This window comes from Triturus cristatus, chromosome 4_2 (genome assembly GCF_964204655.1).
Source record: "Triturus cristatus chromosome 4_2, aTriCri1.1, whole genome shotgun sequence".
NCBI classification, from domain to species: domain Eukaryota; kingdom Metazoa; phylum Chordata; class Amphibia; order Caudata; family Salamandridae; genus Triturus; species Triturus cristatus.
In genome coordinates this window covers 209,776,701-209,798,367 of record NC_140586.1, presented here as the reverse complement: position 1 = coordinate 209,798,367, position 21,667 = coordinate 209,776,701, and the positions used below count along the sequence as shown (strand labels likewise).

General features: G+C 48.9%; 1 protein-coding gene across 1 annotated transcript in view; it reads right to left on the bottom strand.

The window, feature by feature from the left end:
• The window catches only part of MEI1 (meiotic double-stranded break formation protein 1), a 2,222,673-nt gene that overhangs the window by 1,851,416 nt on the left and 349,590 nt on the right, over positions 1–21,667 (bottom strand). Inside the window, exon 6 of the mRNA XM_085599901.1 lies at positions 2,015–2,218. Within this exon, the coding sequence (XP_085456027.1) occupies positions 2,015–2,218 (204 nt within the window). The remainder of the gene's footprint in view (positions 1–2,014; positions 2,219–21,667) is intronic.

The window sequence follows — 21,667 nt, the reverse complement described above, 5'->3', positions numbered from 1 at the left end:
ATAGCCAGTCTTTTCTCTTATCCTGGGAAGATCATGGTTCTAATTATTTGTCCAGGTGGATAGCATGGCCTTCCTTCCCCTCAAGACTCGCCTGCTGTCCAGTGTTTTTATTGCCTTTGATCTCATGAGCAAATGGTATACAAGACTCAACAACTGTTTCCTCAAGGAAGGGAGGGGCCGTGGGCAAAGAAACTTACCCTTCTTCATGTCCAGGACTTCGAGACAACAGCCACCACCATATGGATCGTATCATCTATGGCCTGAGAGAGGCATTTGAGTGCCAGAAGAGTATAAACATATTCAACAACTCAGAATGAGGCACTACAGGTCCAGAAATCCATCAACTAAGGCAAGTCTGACAGATTAGCATGATACACAAGTAAAATGTAAAACCTACAAAGAAAAAACAGACCCCAGTTTCGGCTATTAGTGTACTATAAAATGGTCACCAAAGGCAAAAACTCCAAGCAATGGTGGAATGCAAAGCCTCAGATAACTTACACCAATGTTTGCTGGGCAAACTCAATAGGGGCCTGTTAACCTGAAGCACAGATTAAAGATGACCTAAAAAAACGTTTTCTATCAAATCAGACGCACATGGAAGTCCCCAACAGCATTGTGTTCCTGTACTTCCAGGGTGTGCTAACAAAATGGCAGTTGTGTTTGTGGACGTAGAAAATGATCTGCTGCAAACAGATCGTGCTATCCCTTCAGTAGCACTAGCTCTATGTGTCCCACCCCACATTCTGCACTCCAGCATTGAGATTGTGATGATACTAAAGTGGAAAGGAGGGTAGCTTTGAGAACACTGGTCGCTGATGTGAAACACCACTGAATGGCTGAGGATTTAACTCTGCACTACAGCACTCTAGGAAGCCTGGTTCCCAGACATGTGCACGCCCACGTAATCTATAGGGTGTGCAGAACAGAGCTAAACCCTAAAGAAACAAAAACAAATCACTTGCAACCGATTAATAGTACTAAAGATAATACAACATAAGGTTACAAGTAACACAAAAAAAATCACTGTTTGTTTGTTGAGAAGCATAGAAACAGGTGGAGGCTGAGGGTAAAATTGACTTTATTCTGGAACCAGGCTACTGGCTTGCTATTGATTGGTTGTTATGGTGATTGTTTTTCCCTAGAGACTTTGGCTCAGAGCGAAATAGGCATTTATCAAGTTGATATGTTTGTTGTAGGGAATAACAATCCTCATCTCTGGGTGCTGACAGAGAATTAGATGAGTCTGGATTATGTAATTAAAAATGTAGAGGGGAGCTTTGCGTGGCCCATTAGGCAGTGGGGAGTTTATGTGAATAAAGGCTTAATTCAATTCTCAATATGTTGTTGCTTTCTTTCTGAACTAAGTGTTTGGAATTCTGTGTTGAGAAGAGTTGGTGGATGAAGGCCAACAATTTCAGGCATTAGCTCACTTGACGTACACACACAAAGATGAACACAGAAAGAAAAATAGGGAATTCTATGGTATGGTCCTAAGCCTCCACCGTGAAATCAGTAATCCAAAGCGTAAGCGTGAGGAAATGAACTGTTAAAAGAAATGGGTGGGCTGGAAAAGTCTGGCCACAGGAAAAGAATCAGCTGGAGAGTAAGACCTAGAATCAAAGGCCTGGGTCTAAAAATGAGTCTCAATGTATTCATACCAAGAGAGTGAACTGAGGTACATTACCTAGCAGGCGTGCACTCAATTCTATATACACACACGCACAACACACATACCCCCACACACACATCCCATATTTTCCTATTTGTTTTTATAGTGGGCAGAAATATCTTTCAGAACTTAGAACTCATGGTAACAGATATCCCAACAGTCAGAAGGAAGGGAGACTGAGCAAAGGAGTGATGACGTTTTAGTTCAGGTGAAAAGCACATTTTCAAAAAAAGTTTGAATGGATTAGTAACTAGCTCCTATGAAATGTAGATAGATTAACAAAGTCATCAGCGTATTAGCAATGGATTTGACTATAGCCTTGTTCATAGAGACTTTATTTACCTAGGCAATTAATCTGCAGTTCTCTGGTCTGCGCATTTTCCAGTGTGGCCAGGAAGATGCCACACAATCTCTCAGTGAAGTGCGGGGAGAGTTTCTCAGCTATGTTAGGCGAGCAATACAACTTGCCATAGAGATAACAGACAGCTGCTTTCACACCCTCATTGGGGTATACCAAGCCCATTGGCAGATGTTCTAGCAGGTTACCTATAGTGAGGAAAAATAGAAACAGCTGCTAGATGGATATGAAATGGTGACACAAAATATATAACACTATACACATGGCACAAACAAACAAAAAAACAGTTGACCAGCTCTTTTCCAGATATAGTTGTTTTGCTTGATAAAGCAGAATCAGGAACTGTATACCTTAACTGCTCTTCAATAAACGTTTGCTATATCTAGCATGGAAGGCAAAATTAATAACATATACATATCTTTAGAAACGACACAAACTTCAGTCAGATGAAAGCATGGTAAACACCACTCACCGGAGGATCTCCCATACCTCATATTTCAACTGCACTTTGTGTGTGAAGTGAGTCATGCGAGCTCTGCTTGGTCTATTACAGATAAATATATCCACTGCATAGATTTGTTTTAAATTCCATTGCTATCTGATCTGGAGGCTGCTTCTGGCCTCCAGTTGGTCGTTTTAGGAGACTGGTAAAACATTTCTGATTCTTACAAGTAAGGCCTTTTCAGACCTAGTGGGGCCCGACAGAAGCCAAGTCTCCGTACTGAGGATTCCCTTAATAAGTGAATTTTTTGCCTGGACCTGTCTGACAAGGCAAAGGACTACAAGATATACGAGACATTTTAAACTAAAACCCTAACGGACAGAGATGGTAGCCTTTTATTGTGGCTACAAACAAACACAAAGTCAAAAATACCCCCTTGTCAGAGCCTCTTCAGGGGTTGCAGGCCTCAACCGTGAGGATTGAGGATTTTTCCTCCTGTTGTCCCAGGGCCCATTCTACTATGGGTTCTGAGCAATTGGGCCGAGTACCACTTCTACACTTGACTCTCAGTAGTAACGTGGTCAAGCAGCCCAAAGCTCCCTCAGTGGGGAGGTGTGGGTACAGGGGAATAAACAGTGGCTCACAACTCACAATGCGTGAAGCAGCAGCAATAAATCTTTGTCCAGTCAAATACTTACTTTCATGAAAAAAGAGACGTATTTTATTTCTACAGCTATCCACACAAGTGAAAAATATGACATTCACAAACAACTACACAATCAACCTGAGGTTAGGGTTCTGGTCCTACGCACTCCTCGCTTCAAGCGGTAGTGGTTATTCCCGACTCACTATAAGCAACATTCCAGGTAAGGAATTACCGCACACTGATGGGTGGTATTCGATCCTCGATCCACTTCTGGAAGGGTCTCCACCTGGCTGTCACTGGGAGGATAGCTGTTGCAAAAATGATTCTAGTCCCGCGCCTGTTGTACCTCTTCTCCAATCTCCCAGTGGTTCCCCCGCGATCCCTATTCCGCGAGCTGGACACCCTGCTTGGGACCCTCATCTGGGGTTCCGGCCGCCGGCGTATTGCCCTGGCAAAACTGCAATTGCTCCTTGACCAAGGTGGGCTGGCGGCCCCCTCATTCGAAGCGTACTTCCTTGCCGCCCAGCTGCAATGGGTATTACGTTGGACAGCGGGCCGGGCACAGGGGGAGCTGTTCACTGAGGCGGGGCGCATTCAAACTCCCACCATCCACCGTATGCTGCTGCCGGGCGCGGCACCTCTGCCATCTGGTCCCCTCCAGGTAATGACTGCGTGGGCCTGTCTAGCGCGTGTCCATCGTCTTAGTCGGGATGCTCCCCTGTACTCTCCGCTGCTGCCGTTGGTGGGCCTCCCCAGGGGTCGGGCGCATTACAAGGAGCGAATGCTGCAAACATGCACAGATTGCGCCGTGACGGAGGTGGGGATGTTATTTTTTGAAGGGAACTTGCAGACATTTGCAGCATTGGTCGGAGACTTCGACCTTCCCGAAGGGCAATTCCTACGGCATAGGCAGCTTCTCACGGACTGCCGTAGGCAGTGGCGCGCGATCAACACGGAACCCCCCACGCACCCGGTCATCCATGCAATCCTACAGATGGGGCCAGGACGCCATCTAGTCACTTGGATCTACAAAGCTCTGCGGACCTTGCGGCAACCCACGCTTGCACCCCTCAGAGAGCGGTGGGAAACTGACTTACGCAGACCTCTACACGATAGAGAATGGACCAGGGCCCTGGAGCACACCAAAAAAGTGTCCCGTAATTACCGTTTTAAGAATATACAACTGCACATCCTGCACAGGGCGTACCTCACCCCCGAAAAATTACAGAAATACTTCCCTGACAGTTCGTTTGCTTGCCACAGATGCCTGGAACCCGCTGCCTCGTTTATACACATGTTCTGGGACTGCCCGACACTGCATAGTTATTGGCACGCGATTCATACTGCTCTCCGCACGGTCACGGGGTTGCATACCTGTACACATGGGAGGCGAGCGCCCTGGGTATACACAGGCGGCACAAACACAAGAAGGTGGAAAGACGTTACGCCTCCCTAGTGCTTCTCCTAGCCAAGCGGTGCATCACCATGCACTGGAAGACACTGGAGGGGCCCCCCCTAGCGGCATGGGTAGGCGCAGTCAAAAAATGGGGTAAGGCGGAGGAAACATTACTCAGAACGGAGGAAGCCCAAGGGATACGCAAACACCCGATCTCCCTGTCATGGGCCATGTTAATGCATTCCTTTGCGCACGAAACAACAGCTGTGGCGGTTCCACAAGCGATCGATCCCCCAGCCGCGAGCCAGGAGCCCACCCAGGGAGACACACGAGAAGACCAGGCGCCCGGTGGGTCGCTGTCGTAGATAACATCTGTCCCGCTACCACACTTCCATATAGGCGGTAACTGGCACCCCCGCATCCCCCTCCTCATCCGACTATTCTCTCCCCCATCCCCGCGCCTGCGAAAACTCCGACATCATCCCACGCGCAGGCACAAGACTACTGTTGCTCACTTTCCGCGGCATAGTGCAACTCCCCCCCCCCAGTTTCTATGTCCCCAGTTGGTTGAAGGTTAACTCATGGATGCAACCCCATGGTTTGATGATACACCTCACAGGGGAATAGGCACACTACATGGCTCTTATGCGGTGCAGTGACTGCCATGCGCAGTGGTGGGGCATGCCCAGACACAGACCCCGGACGTCTGTCTGCAGCTTACAAAGAGTAGCATCACGCAACCCCACGGGTCCACGAGCTCGGGGGCCCACCTGGGCTGTGGCTGGGCGCTCCTGCCTTGTGTAGTTATGCACCAATAGTAACTCCAAATGTGCCTCTATGTAATGTTTATGCAAATGCCAATAAAAAAAAAGAATTTTCAAAAAAAAAAAGCAACATTCCAGGTAAGTCTCCCTAGTAGTTCAAGTCTGAACAGTCCACTATGACTCTAATTTCAAAGTCAACAGTGTTCCAGCGCTGCAGAGCTAATTAGCAGCAAGTTCCCCATGGGCCGACTGGCCCGAAATCAGCTTACATGCACACTGCAGGATCGGAGCAACAGGAGTCCATGAGCGCACCCTTTCCACAGGTGCAGGAGCAGAAGCAGATGATTCAGGTGAGTCCGCTTCACACGGACCAAGCAGGTTGAACTAAGCAGTTGGAGAGGCCTCACACGTGGTCACACCTCCAAAACAACCGCAGATTCTCGACAGCTCCTCTTTGCAGGGTAAGTCTCTGGTTCCTCCCGCAGTGGGAAGCGGGATGTTTATACAAAGCCCCTGGTGCAAATTCTTCCTCCCAGTAAGGTGCACAGGGTCCCACAGCAGCCTCACTCCTCTCAGCGACAACTCCAACCAGGTCATCTCTGGCACACCGGGTCACTGTATCTTCATGGTACACGGGCTATGGCCCAATAAGCATGGCAATCTGCGGCAGAATTTCCTGGCTTACGGGGTCGCTGCCCACTACTGCACATGGGCAACGGCCATTACCGCACTGCAGTCTTCTCATGGTGGACCCTTGTGGCATGCAGGGTCATGACTCCCCACTACACATGGCGACTGGGCCAATCAGCACAGCGAAGTAAACGACTCAATTCACAACAGCATACTATGGGCGCTTACAGCTGTTTGCACACGAGCAATGACCCGTTCAGTGTAACAGCTATCTCCTCACACCTCGCAAAGGGAGTCCACTCGACAGGACTACCCACTGGACTTTGCTCCCTCCGGTGCTCTCCTCTTCTTGACAGGGCACAATGGTTAAACAGGTGCTGGTGCTCCAGGCTCCAGGGCAGGTGGCCTTGGATTGCCAGGCTGATGTCCCCTCACCCAGCAGGGAGATTAGCTGGCCTTGGCTCCTACTCCTGATCACAAGCAGAAGTATTGGAGTGCTTAATAGCTTACTGTCCTCACAGAGCCTCTCTGACTGCTGGGCAGATGATAATTTTTGGGGTCTCAAACTCCCCTTCCAGTCCATTTCCAGACACCAAATGTGATTTAGAGTCTAAGGGTTCTGCTTTTTTCGAAGTGCCCCCTTCTCTGATCTCCTCTTCCTCTGCAACGCAGTCTGTCAAAGCAGGAGCAACTCCAAAGCTGGTAGCCCTACAACACAGACCTGTGACTAGAGTTCACAGTGGATGTCAGCCACAGTGATATGTGTATCACAAGGTTAACCCCGGGCCCCAGCCCTACTCTTTAAGATTCTCTTATGAGCCCCATCAACTTCCTGAAATGTACCCAGACCCCTTCCTTGTGACCTCTTACTAAATCAAAGGGCACCCCTTGAAGTGTACAGGGGTGTTGCAGGGATTCTGCACATATACAGAACTATGCGCAAGAAACCAGGACCTCAGTGTGTAGTGTTGTACCAAAATACCCACCTCAGTACCCAGATCCCCTATCCGACTAGCTATAGTGTCTCATTCGTTCTCCGTGCTATAGCGAATCTACCAATGATTAGACATCCTAGAACATCCCTTCTCTCTCTCTCAGGATACATGGGAACAAGAACACTCTTTCGTTCAAACTCTCGTACTTGTCTACAACATGAGTACATAGAGTCAAAGTATAGATTAACATGTTTATTTTAACTAACATGCTCTATAATTTTATACACGAGCCAGTACTAGCAGCAAAATGCATAGGATCAAACAAATCAGCATGGTTACAATTCTATATAGAACAAAAGGGGAAATCATATTATAATGATAGTGGAAACAGGACCATAGCACCTTGCCACCCTCCCCGTGCCAGAAGCTAGTTTATTATAATTATAGAAGACCTCCAGGCTTTGTCAGGGGACCTCATACCTCCGAGTTCAGATGCAGGAATTTCCGGACAAGCCCAGCTCTTCTATCCTGGAAAGCGTTTTCTCCAAGTGCGCACACGCCCACCTTAATGCACGACGGCCGGGAGAAGTCGTGCGCACTCAAGGGGTTAAAAGCACCAGATTTAAAGGGTTGCAGCTGTGTTCTATGTTATGGCTAGGGAATTGAGACTGACCACAGCAATTCAACGTAGCTCATTGTTTTTTTACCTTGAATACGCTGTGCAGACGAGGAGCAGAGTGTTCAACTAAATAAATGAAATACAGACAGTTTTCATGTGAAAGCGAGCGAGCAAAGTATTTACTAGAAAAGTGCCATATAGTAACGTGAGCAAATGCGGCAAAATGGTGTCCAACATATGCTAACTTAGCATTGTCTGCAGGTGTGCCCTTATCCTCACTACACCCTCCCCATGGTCAGTCCATGGGACAGTGGTCTTAGAGAGAACACAGCTTTCAAAAGCCTGAGCAAGAATCTGGAGCATTTGTATCAGTGATACCTATGATTTGCGAGGAATCTTCAGAAAAAGAAAGAAAGTAACGCTCAGCGAGCGTGCGTTTGTCGCCGCCTAGGGCGGGGTGCGGGCTACGAGAGAAACGCTCTCGGCCTTTCCCATGTTTGCAGCGAGCCTCCGCTCAAGCTCGTATCACGGCCCGTACTTGCCGAGGAGTGGGAGTATCGGGGCCGGAGTGTGGAGCTGCACTTTGTTTTCCATCATACCCGTTTTGGGGGCTTATTTTGTCAGTAGCAGACTGCAAGTCAGTAAGAGTGGTATGAGACCGTCCAGAGCACCGTGATCGGTCCCGGAGTACATTATTTTGGCATTACGAACTGCCTGATTGTTGCATTACGCATTGCATTATTTTTGCATTCCGAACTGCCTGATTGTTGCATTACACATTGCATTACGCATTGCATTACAAACTGCCTGATTGTTGCATTACGCATTACATTATTTTGGCATTATGAGCTGCCTGATTGTTGCATTACGTATTGCATTATTTTTGCATAGCAAACTGCCTGATTGTTGCATTACGAACTGCATTATTTTTACATCACGAAGTGCCTGATTCTTGCATTACAAACTGCATAGTATTGCATTAGGACTGCATTGGATCATCGAGAATTGCTCATTAATACTGCAGGAACCAACAAGGGCTTGCTGGCCTAATTGCCGGCAAGATGAAATATTACAAATACGCATATGTTGGATTTTTATCGTGTGGCCTCATCGCATATCTTTTTTTTAATATAAACATATAATTGTTTGTATGAAACTCGTGTGGAGTCCATTTGTGGTGCTATCACTGTGTTACTGAGAGCGTGGTTGCAAATACTTTACACATTTGCCTTGGAGATAAACCTGCTGCTCGTGCCAAGCTACCGAGGGGGTGAGCAGGGGCTATCTGAGAAGGTGTCCTTCCTTTCCCTGACTTAGAAGCAATGCTCCCTATTTGGGCTAAGGTACCTACCTCAGCCAACTAGAGCCCCCCAGTTCTAACACCCAGCACAGATACACCACTCATGCGCTGCGCAGCGCTAAACGCCAAACAAAGGGTAAGCTAAACACAAAGCAGCAGAACTTTAAAAATGATTGCGCCTGTAGACCTTACTCCAGTGACACAGGTTAAGTAGGACCTGTTCACTCCTACTGATCACTACATGGTCTAATGCCACAACGGAGCTTATCCTGTTGAATGCCTGGTGATGGCAGTAACCTCTCACCACTATGAGGGTAGAACTTATAGGTGCCCCTCCCGGTACAACAAGTCTGCAATCTGTGAGTCAGGACTATGTCATGGCGCACACGCAGGATCCGTGTTTGCCTATGACAACAATCTGCATTAAGGATCCAGACATCGGTGCAGTTAGGCACTCAGGGCAGGGGCGCACGTCCATTACCATGCAGAGGACTTTTCAATCTCAACACCCCTCATCTGGGGATGATTCAACACATATGGCAAAAAAAGCCCCCAAAATGTGTCATTTGGAGCATGGAAAAGTCACCAAGTTCTCTCCAAAGGAGAATCCCTGAACCTCAAGAGAGCCACTTAAGACTATAACTAAGGAGGTTGAAAACTGCCAGGGAACAAAGCCTATCATCTGAGGTGATAACTCAGACAGACCCAGTTCAGAACCTCTAATGCCATTGAAGAAAAAGCCTCTGAAAATGATAAGAAATTGAACTAAAATGCTGACAACACCACCAATGGCAAGACCAGAATCAGTGACTTCAATGGAGTACTGTTATCAACTTCAACACAGTTGACAAAACACAGATTAAATCCCAGTCGAAGATACTAACCCAGTATGATGACCTCGCGGTTGACAACAACATTGTCGATGAAACCCTTGTCGATGAAGGCCCTGTTAATGGCACCATCAGCAACAGTACTATTGGCAAAATATATATCAAGAAAGCAACGAGCGGAGGGGAGGAGCCTAGCGCTTGACCGAGATGGCCGCGTGAGCTTAGAGCTCCCGAGACCCTCGCGCCCTCCGTCGACTATCCTGTCTCTAATCCTGTCTGCATGCATGGCATCGTGTAGATGATTGGTCAGGGAGGCGATTGATGCTACCCGCGGTCGGATCGTCCACCGGGAACCGGACTTACGCCTGGCGGAAGATTGCGGCCTGTCTCCCGGGGAAGCCAGGGGCTAGAGTTGGCTGGATGCCCGACTCCTAGTTGAACAACAACGGCCAGGCGAGGTGTGAACTGTCGGACGGAGGTCCCCGCACTTTCACTTTCGATTTCGCTCCCTTTGTCAGCCCTGCTACTGGAGAGCTCTGGATGGCTTTATTACCCCGGGGACGCTCTGCAGGCTACTCTGGCGGTCCACGGTAGAACTGATCACTCCTTATTCCTCTCCTTGAGAGGGACCCGTCTTAACTGAACCGACCTGCTTGGAGTCAACCATGTCGGGCAAAGCAGAAGGGGATCGGCAGAAGCCTAAGTCTACCAGGCGGGGAACCTACACCCAAGTCAACAGCATGGACCGATATGCTCTGCAAAAGGGATCACCGAGTGGATCGAGCCAGGTGCCGGATGCCCAGAAGGAGGACTCGCCTGTGGCCCCGGAGCTCTCCCTGCAGGATGTCATGGGCGCGCTCGAAGGGATGCAGACTTCGATTGGGAGACAGTTTGAGGCCCTGGCGCATAAGGTGGATGCCATTTTGGTGGATGTCAACCTGATCCGTGCGGACTTGGGCAAAACGAATGAGCGGGTTAAGAACTTGGACCTCAAGACCACGGGCCTCACTGATGATGTTACGGAACTGCAGACCGAGGTTCGTAAGCTGAGGACCGAGAGTGATCTCGTCGCCCGCCGGCTGCAGGACTTTGAGAGCCGGGCCAGGCGCAACAATGTGCGCGTTATCGGGGTCCCGGAGTCCTCGGATGAGGCTTCGGTTGACCTGCTTGTTGAAGACTTGGTCCTCAATCATCTGAAGCCCAAGGGCCTTGGGAAGTTCTTTGCGGTGGAAAGGGCCCATAGAGTGCCGGGCGGGAGGCCTAAGGCGGGTGCCCCGCCGAGGCCGATCGTGGCCCGGCTCTTTCACTTTCGAGATCGGGACGCTATTCTGCAAGCATCGAGGGTGACGGGCCCGGTCCCCTTCCAGAACGCGTCGGTGAATTTCTATCCGGACTTCACCCAGCAGGTGCAGAGGCAGAGACAGGGCTTCCTGGGGGTGAAGCGGCGGCTCCGGGAAAGAGACCTGAAGTATGCCATGCTCTTCCCTGCCAGACTGCGGGTGGTGCGCGACGATCGGATATTCTTTTTTGACTCTCCTGTTATGGCCGACGAATGGCTGGACGCTTTGCCCCGGCGACGGACGGGGGACGACACAGCCGAGGATGGAGACAGTGGCCGGGATGGGCAGGGCTGACATCTCGGAGCCGGCCTGACTTGATTTGACTATACTTGAAGACTTGCATAGAGTGCAGTAACTGTGGAGGGTTGCGGGAGGACGAGGGTTGCTCTTTTCCTCCCTTAGGGTACTTTTTGTAGACTTTTTGTTTTTGTAGGGCGACAGGCACACTGCAAGTTGGGGGGGCTTTGTAAGCTGCAGCAGGGGTGCAGGGTGGGGGGAGTTTTAGGGATTTTGGGGTTGTTGTTGGGGGGTTTATTTCTGCAAGGCATGATGCTTATATCCAGGGCTGTTCCATGGTGGCTCCTCGGGTGTGGGGTGGGCCTCTTTCCGTTTGAGGATGGGGGTAGGGGCTTAAGTGTTATAAGCTGGAATGTTAATGGGTTGGGGGATCGCATTAAGCGGGGGATTGTTTTGCAATTTTTGAAACGATCAATGCCGGATGTTGCCCTGCTGCAGGAGACGCATCTTATAGGAAATACGTGCTATGCCCTGAATAGGAAGGGGTACAAATTCATTGCACATTCAGGATTCTCATCTGGGTCCAGGGGTGTGGGCATCCTAGTTAGAGCTTCGTTGCCATTTGAGGTGGACTCCACCATTGTTGATGATAGGGGGAGGTTTGTGGCGGTGGCGGGCGGTGGGAAGGACGGACTGTGGTTTTAGTTTCGGTTTATGTCCCGCCGGCCCTGCAGGCCTCCACTTTTGCAGATCTGGGTAGGGCCCTGCTGGATCTCCCGGGGGGAATGCTTGTGGTGGGAGGGGATTTCAACGCTGTTTGCTCCGGCCTGCTGGATAGATACCCGCCCAGAGATACAGGGGGGGCTCAGAAATGGCTTCCAGACTTCCTAGACACGCTTGGTCTGATAGACTGCTGGCGGCTCCGGCACCCCACACAGAGCCAATACACGTTCCACTCCGGGGCACATGGTAGCCTCTCCAGGATTGATTACCTGCTCACTCAGGCCGCGCATGCCTCGTTGGTATCCGAGGCGAGGCACATGGCGCGCGGTATATCTGACCACTCGCCAGTGTGGATCCGGCTGGATCTAGGTCGGGAGGGAGGAGGAAGGGTGGCCCCTATCAACCCTTGGTATTTCCGAGACCCCAAGATGCGCAGCGCCCTGGTAAAGAAGGTAGAAAATTTTTTCAAGGACAATCAGGGAACCGTTGACTCAGCAGTGTCGCTGTGGGAAGCTTTTAAGACCGTGCTTCGGGGGGAAGCCCTCTCCCTAGTAGTGGCTGCCAAGAGGCGTAGAGATGGTGAGATTCTGCAGGTGGAGGAGGAGATCGCGGCTCTGGAGGGAGCGATGGAGGAGGAGGTTACAGAGTCCTCACTGCATGAGCTTTGTTTGAAGCAAACTGAGTATAAAGACCTGGTGACGAACGCCGCTAAGACCCTCGGTAGGGAGCAGCAGGGCCGACTGTATGATGTTGGTGATAAGGCAGGGAAACTCCTGGCGTGGCTGGACAAAAAAGAAAGGGTCAATAGAGTGGTGCCAGAGTTGACAGGAGAGAGGGGAGAGGCGATTGTGGAACCTGAGGGGATTGTAAAGAGCTTCTCGGACTATTTCTGTAAAGTTTATGCCTCTGCGTCGGATAGGCCAACCGAGGACTCGTGTGACCTCCTCCGTGATATCGAGTTGCCCTGCCTCTCTGCTATAGATAGGGACGATCTAGATGGTGACATAACGGTCGACGAGGTGGCGGGGGCTATCCGCGCGTTAAACTCGGGTAAGGCCTCGGGACCGAACGGCCTGTACAAGCTGTTCCCGGATAGGGTCGCCCCTCACCTGCGCGCCATGTTTTTGGAGGCGCGGGGGGGTGAGGCCCTCCCGTTGGATCAGCGACTGGCGTCGATTGTGGTCATACACAAAGAGGGTAAACCCCGCGATAAGTGCGCCTCATATCGGCCTATTTCACTTCTTAACGCGGAGCCGAAAATTCTGGCTAAACTCCTGGCGACCCGTTTGATTAGGGTACTTGGCGACTTAGTCCACCCGGATCAATCCGGCTTCATCCCGCACCGAAACACAGCGCTGAATCTTAGGCGTCTTCATGGCGTAATCGCCAGGGCGGGCACGTTGCGTGAACCGGCTATTGTGGCGTCTCTTGATGCCACGATGGCCTTTGACACGGTGGAGTGGGCATACTTGTGGGCCGTGCTGGCCAAGTTCGGTTTTAGCAGCGGTTTTGTGAGCTGGGTGAGGTTGCTGTACGAGGGGCCGCTAGCTAGTGTTGTGGTGAATGGTCGGGCGTCGACTCCGTTTCAGCTTGGAAGGGGTACTCGGCAGGGTTGCCCCCTGTCGCCTCTGTTGTTCGCCCTCGCCCTTGAGCCGCTGGCTGCGTGGATACGTTGGCACCCGGATATACGGGGCCTTCGGTGGTCGCCTGAACACGAGGACCGTATTTCGCTCTATGCAGATGATATCCTGTTGTATCTTGCCTCACCCAAGAAGTCACTTATAGTGGTCTGTGACGTACTCACATCTTTTGGTAGGAACTCGGGTCTCGTCATCAATTGGAGCAAATCGTACTTGTATGTTCTTAGTGGCGAGGTTCCACCGATCCCTAGAACATGTTCGATACAGATCGCCCAGCAGGGTTTCGTGTACTTGGGGATCTTTATCTCCATGGACTCGGCTGTGCGCTATGAGAAGAATCTGCTCCCCCCCCTGGCACGCCTGAGGCGCAATGTTGAAGGTTTGCGGAGGCTGCCGCTCTCCCTCGTTGGGCGTGCGGCCCTGTTCAAAATGATGTCTCTCCCCCGCTTTCTCTACGCCTTACAGAATACCTTGGATTGGGTGCCGGCCAAATACTTTCGGGAGGTCGAAGGCCTCCAACGGACGTTGCTGTGGGATGGGCGGCCGCGAATTGCTATTGCAAAGCTGACGCTTCCATGGTACGACGGGGGCATTGCGCTCCCAGATATCCGTCGGTACTATTGGGCCACACAGCTGAGCGCGATCAATCATGGGCTTTATGGCCCTGCTCTCAGCCCTGGGTATGCCATTGACAGGTGGTTGCTGCGTGGTGGTAACTATTACAGGGCGTTGTACTCGCGATCCCTAGACTCGTCCCTCACGGGGCCCACCGCTGTGGCAGTGCGGGTGTGGAAGATGGCAACTGACTCGCTGGGCTGGAAGGATAAGCTCACCCTCGCTACCCCGTTGTTTGAATCGGAGAGATTGGGAAGGCTTTGGCATTCAAAAGGCTTTGATAAGTGGGACCTGATTGGCATCTCCAGGGTGGGTGATGTGCTGCATAAGGGGAAGGTGAAGTCCTTTGAGGAGTTGCAGACTGAGTATGAGCTGGGGCCCTCCGAGTATTTCAGATATATTCAGATGCGCCACGCCCTCCGATCAGTCCTCGTGGAGGGTGAGAAGGTGCCTGAGTCCTCTCCCTTGGAGGACCGGGTCCTTGATGGCCATATGCCCGAGAGCACGATCTCGCTCATATATAAGAAACTTATAAACGTCCGGGCGGACATGCTTCTGGGGCTGAGGGACCAGTGGACTAGGGATGGCCTCGAGTTAGATGATGAGGATTGGCAGTCAGCTGTTTCTTCCCCTAGGGAGGTCGCGATCCCGTCGCGCCTGAGGCTGGTGCAGCTTAAAATACTGCACCGAGTGTATGTGACGGGGCCAAGGCTGGTCCACATGGGGTTCTCGGAGGACGGCCTGTGCAGGAGGGGGTGTGGTATGGTGGGTACTTTCCTGCACATCATTTGGGAGTGTGGTGTCATTGTGGAATTCTGGAGGGGAGTCCATGCAGTAATGGGGGAGGTGACAGGCATTGCTCTGCAGCCGGAGGCGCGGTGCTGCCTCCTGAATATCTGTGGGCCCACTGACCTCGATGAGGCGCGGACCCAATGGGTGACACTGGGTAACATGGTCGCTAAGAGGGATATCGCGCGATTGTGGGGCTCCTCGGGGCCCCCCACACTGACTGCGTGGAAAGAGAACATGGACTGGAGCATGTTTAGGGAGAAGACAGTCTATTGCTCTAGAGGCCGCCCCCGGAAGTGGCACGCCATCTGGGGGCGGTGGAATCAATACAGGGGGGGAATATGTCTTGCCCCTGATCTGGAACCGCCTGAGGAACAGCTTTCCCCCTGACCTTCTTTCCAGCACAGTCTGGTTTATGAACTATTTGGGCCTCTGCTGTCCCCCCTCTTCCTCCTTACACTATCTTGTAACTGGTAGATGAGTGGGGTCCGGCCTCCCCTGGGGGCTCTCACCATGGTTTTTTAGTGTTCTTGCCTTGCTGGGGTTTGCTGTGCTTTTTCTGTTTGTTTAAAATTGAACCTTTGCACTTCTCTTTGTACTTTACTGGGGACGCATCACTGTTTCTAATTATCGATGCTGCCGAACCTTCGGGTTGTCGGCTGAATAGCTGTGTCCTGATTTTTAAATAAAGGTTTTTCAAAAAAAAAAAAAAAAAAACAAAGCAACGAGCAAATACTTGAAAAATTGTGCCGCCTTATAAAGAAATCCCTACTCCTCTGCTGTCTCAACACAGCTCCTTGAATAAGGTGTCACCGTTACCAACTCTGAGACTTTTAGACACAGAGGAAACAGAGGACAATAGACCTTTGGTACTGCCCACAGTCCAGTATCGATCAAATTCAAATACAAGGACCCAGATGATGATTATGAAAAATGGAAGACTAATTTATTACCCAAGCAGAGTGATGGACGAGGATTCAGTGTTCTCTACCAGAAGTACGAAGAACATCAGGTTGACGAAAGGCGGCATTATGACTTGACTCTTATCGAGGACATCAATATGTAGAGACAACCAAGGTTCAAGCAACCTCTAACAAATTTCTGTACAATTACTAAGGCAAGGTGTTAGGGACCATCAAATGGTATACCCAGCCACCAACCTCCCGGGCCACCATCACACTCCCCATGCAAGTCTCTAGTGCCCAAGTTACCTACAGCTTTAGCATGTAGTGACAGATACTCAGATAATGAACAGTAAGAAGGAGAAATATATGACTACACTCCACTGTGGTACTGAGTTGGATAACATTGTACCAACATCTGGGACAGCTGCATCATCTACAACAGGCTCATCATGGGAAGACATTAGATGCTTTCATGTCTTACTAGAGAGCTTCAAAAAGATATGATTTGCTTATTCCCAGTAAGGACAAGATATTGCTTTTCTATATCATTTCGAGGGGCCTACATGTAAAACTGTGGAACTGATACGATCATTGATCAACTCTTCAGTGAAGGTCTCGAAGTAAAGCAAAATTCGGCTATGGTGGCAGCAATTATACAACAACCTGATAAGAAATGCAAGGCACCTGAGAACAACCCTCAATGGTCTGTTGGTCATTCTCAGCAGACCCTGCAAAAATGAAGGTTGTACAAAGGAGATTGAGAAACCCACGGTCACCGCACAACACCATGAAAAACAAAGAAGGTATAAGGTTGGACCGCAGCAGGAAAGGAGTATCTGCCATGGCTGCTACTTCCAAAAGAATGGCCAACATAATGGCAATTCTAGCTGGATACAACAGACAGATCTGGTGGAACATTTAGTATTTCCTGGATTTGTTTCCTGATGGCAAACAAGCAAAAGCAATCCTGCATGAAGCTGAGGTGAACTCCTAAGCGATAATGAAATCAGAAATGGACGTAGCATTGACAGGGTTCAGGCAATTGTGTGGGTCTGCAGTGTTGTACGAAAGTCTGGCTATGTTCCACATCGTTTAGACCAAAAGTTGAATGCAGAATGCTCAATATGACTTCTGTTGAAGGAGAATCCTCGCCAAGTAAGTAGACAAAGCTCTCCAATTCATAAAGTCTGCAAGATCACTGGGAGCTCTGTAACACAGCAGCCATTTTGTGGCACTCAAGGTAGAGGCCAGATCTTGTATAGAGGGGGGACTTCAAGCATATGAACACTAAGCGTATCAGATACCATAACAAACTTATCCCCAACAGAACTCCCAATTGCAATACAGGGCCCCACCTCCAGTGGCCTATTAGAAGTAACCAACATGTCAGAAAGCTGGTAATCAATCCCAATTGCTAGACAACTCCAGAAGTCACTGACTTTTTTCAGGTTCTGGCCCCACCCCATCATCGACAGGGATCAGTGTTTGGGTGTGTGGGTTCAGCTTGCTACAAAGAATGGAGCACCATCACAAAGGACCAGAGGGTCCTAGATTTAGGGAAGTACTCGAGGCATACTCTATTGTTCATCCAGGCCATTGCCTTCCCAACCTCACAAAACTGGTTGTATGACACCATTTCCCAATCCAAATGTGATTACCCTTATGTCTGATTTTTTATAATTCAAATTACCTTCATTTCAAACTTATAGGATTAAGTACAATAATTTCAGATTCCATCATTACATTTTTAAAAAGAAATACTTAAATCAATGACTTATCTTCTTTTTTAAATGTATAAATATTTTAGTGTAGCACTATCCATGTATGCTTGTAAATCGTATTGGTATAGAGCAAACCTAGCCAAAAGGCAGCAGAGCGTTGTACATTGTCAAAGACAAGCATAAATCAACAATTAAGAAGAGAGGAAGCTGGGGTGTGGATGTTAATGCATTATTCTTTAAAGAGGAGAGTTTACAATTTAATTTCTAGATTGGAGCAATGTTGGGGCTGTCTTGATGTATTAGGGATGTTGTTCCAGATCCTAGGTATATAGCTGGAGAAGACCTGTTCGGTTCTTTTTCGCTTTTACACTTCTTAGACTAAAGTCTAATGGTGTCCTTGCTGCGGGTGCACCGAGATCCACCAGAGATGGTGAGCTTGTGTGCAAGATAAAAATGATGCAGCTGGCTTTGAAGCTAGTGCTGCCCGGCAAGAGGAACAAATGGAATTCCATCAGGATGGGGGGTAACGCAATCATATGTTTGCAGGCCTTGGGTGAACGTAAAACACCCTATATGACTCAGACAGACAGACAGACAGACAGACAGACAGACAGACAGACAGACAGACAGATAGATAGATAGATAGATAGATAGATAGATAGATAGATAGATAGATAGATAGATAGATAGATAGATAGATAGATAGATAGATAGATAGATAGATAGATAGATAGATAGATAGATAGATAGATAGATAGATAGATAGATAGATAGATAGATAGATAGATAGATAGAGGCGAGGATTGTGCTTAAACACTCTTCACTTTATTCCATAGCACAGAACTAACTTTCCCAGCAGTGCTCAGCAAAAGGCAGAATGCAAAATACAACCAAAGTCCACGACATAATTCTTTATCATGCACCATTACATCCTGATTTTCCTCTTTCTTCGTTGCTCCCACAGCTGTCAGAGAAGTCTCTGTTGTTTTCCTATTGTACTCTTGCTATTTACAGTTAGTGAAGGTGTTAAATTGATTTTGCCTTCTTTGGATTCTACTGTGTGACTTGTCTCTTGTAGACGGGGTACGAGGGAACACTCATCGCGCCCCTGGTTGTTCAGTTGCATGAGGTGCCATTTTTAGTCTGGCCCACGGACTGTTAGCGGTGCAAAGCCAGGCACACGCTCTGTCAAGCGCTCTACTCCTCATTGTGGGCATATTTTCTCTATTCCACGTCCGCTCAGCTGAGAAAGCGTGTCAGGCTGTGGAGCCGCCAGAGCCCTGGAGTCTGACAAGCACGGAAGTCTGTAATCCAGCACAAGTTACTATAAGTTTCAATCATTGGGGACACCAACCCAGGCCTCGATCTTTTTGTTCATCATACCCTTGTGAACTGTAGGGTGCACTGTATCCCTGGAGCCTACAATACCCTCTATTGAGCCCATCTTGGTCTCCCAATACACAGCTGGTCACCCAGCCCCAACAGACATTAAAAGATTTATCAATCTGATGACTCCTACGTGGAGGAAGAATCTGTCGCATTCCTACCTCGGGATGAAGACTTTACTGAAGTAGTGGACATCTCAATAAATAGGGTGGTCACTGCCGACATGGCTCCTCTTGAGAAGAAAGTTATTTAACATGCATGCAGTTGACCCAAAATCCTCCCCTTTGGGTGGGAAGACCTATGGAGACATTTGGTCACACTACCTCAAGGTCCCTCGGACGGCATGCTGGCTGAGGCGACGCAAAAAGAAACATCAAGGGCTGGGAATTGATGCATTTGACAGGCTGAAAAAAAGCTTTTTGACCCTTAACTCTATCCCCATGGTAGTCCCCCTACCTTCAGGTAAGCTGCCATTGAGAGGTAACACCCCATACCAGAAGAGCTGCAAACCTTAGACACCCTTGACAGGAAATAGCTCCCACTCTGATTCTGATGTGGACTGAGACCCCTCTAGACCTTTGCACCCTTCCCCAGATCCTAAGGAGCTGTGTATTGACACAAGCAATGGTGAAGATGACACTGGTTATTTGTCTGAAATGCTTAATCCTAAAGATATCCTAAACCATATATTTCAGAGTAGGCACCCCGCTGATAAGGGGGCATAGTACGTAGCCAGTCCCCTTTGAAAACCTCTTGATAAGGAAGTCTGGAACTGTCCTAGGGTGGAGTGGCTTTGACCTACACTTGAGAATAAGGTTGCCTTTACCCCGGAAATAGACACAAAAATGAAAAATGTCCAGTTTCCGCATCAAATATGTACATGCTCCCTAGAAGGGTACTGACTGCTCCTGACAATTCTGCCAGGATAAGCTTCTCCACCTGGCACGTCCCCCAACCATACCAGATACAGCAGGGGAGGCCAGAGAGTCTGAATCTGTGATTCCCCCAGATATTCTCTGTAGATGGGCCCAATGTGTGGTAATCTTTTTTTAAAATGCTAACTGCGCTATTTCTGCAGAGAGATGCTGCTCCCTCTTAATTGAAGTCAACCCCAAGCCAGGCGATCTAGCCCAACCAGAAGCAGGTCCAGAGGCTCAGGGGTGTCTCTCCAGGGTACCCTCTGTACAGGAATATGGGAAATTTGTAGCGCCTTTCACCTCCCTTAATAAAGCCCAGCAGTCCATTAAAAAGATTTTCACCCCAAAGGATTTCTTCGGGGCTTGGATTATCTTATCAGTCATTGTCTTCCATATAGAATTCTATGTGTTCACCTACCACAAAAGCCATCCATCCCTCTAGTTTTTTTCCCCCCCGGGGTCAACAGCTCAAAAGCAACATATCGGAACTCCTTCAAAAGAACCCAATAGGAGAAAATGCTATCTCAAAAGCTTTCTGAGCAACCTCTTCCAGGTAGAGAAGAGAGATGGGGTCCATCAAACAGTCATAAACGCCAGAGTTCAGCGAATGGCTGGAATTCTGGCAGTTCAAGACGGAAGGAATATACCTTTTAAGGGGTACCCTCGGGGAACTGAACTGGACAGTAATATTACACCTAACAGACACCTACCTTACCATTCCCATTTTTACTCCCAACCACAGATTCCTGCAGTTTATTTGGGAGCACCAGATTTATGAGTTTACCAAATTCACTTTTGACCTTCAACCGGCTCTGTGGTGTTTCACAAAAATACTATTTCAGGCGACGGAATAACTGAGATTGAGAAGCATGCACATCATAGTATATCTGAATGATATCCTATCATGGATCAACGCCCGAAGATCCTCACAAAGAATCTGCAAATGGCAATCAACCTTCTCGGGAACCTAGGGTTTGTCATGAACGAGAAAAAATCAGTCAACTCCAACATGCAACATTTTATTCTTGGTGTTCGTTACAGACTCCCAGAAAACCACTCTAAACCTTCAGCAAGGTGGCACAGATACACGTCGAACTCCGCAAAATATTGTCCAAGTCACATACATCACTGCATCAGATTGCTCACCTTGTGGGTCTCCTGTCGTCATCCATCCAGGCGATCTTCCCTGGCCCTCTGCACTACATAGCATTCCAGCGATTGAAAGCTTTTCACCACTAGAGAGGATTAACTCACTCAGAACAGGTGCTGCTGCCTTTGCATTCAAGAGAGGAAATTCAATTTTGGTTCACCCACATGAAAGCAGGGAATGGAAGGGCGAAATATGGGTCCAATCCACAGCTCATCACAGAGTAGGAATCTAGCAGATGCGGCTGGGGCACACAAAGTGGTTGCTCCTCCACAGGCACAAATGGTGATTTCAAGGACTTCTAATGTACATCAATTGCCATGAGCTAGTGGCAGGCTCTTTCTGAGTTCAGTGTTGGACCAAGTATCAAGCTCAATGTTGTGTTTCTTCCAGGCATATCGAACAATGTGGCAGATTGGCAATCCAGTCATTTTCAGGACAAAACTCTGTGGAAGCAGAACCCCGTCACATTTGACAAAATCTCAGACAGATGGGGCCACTTCACAATGGCCCTCTTTGCATTTGAACTGGACTTGCAGCTCCAACAATACTTCGTTGGAGATCATACCTGGAGGCGTCGTCAACAGATACGCTCCTGCAGGACTGGAGTCAGGAACTCAGATACCCATTCCAACCTTTCTTAATGATTACGAGG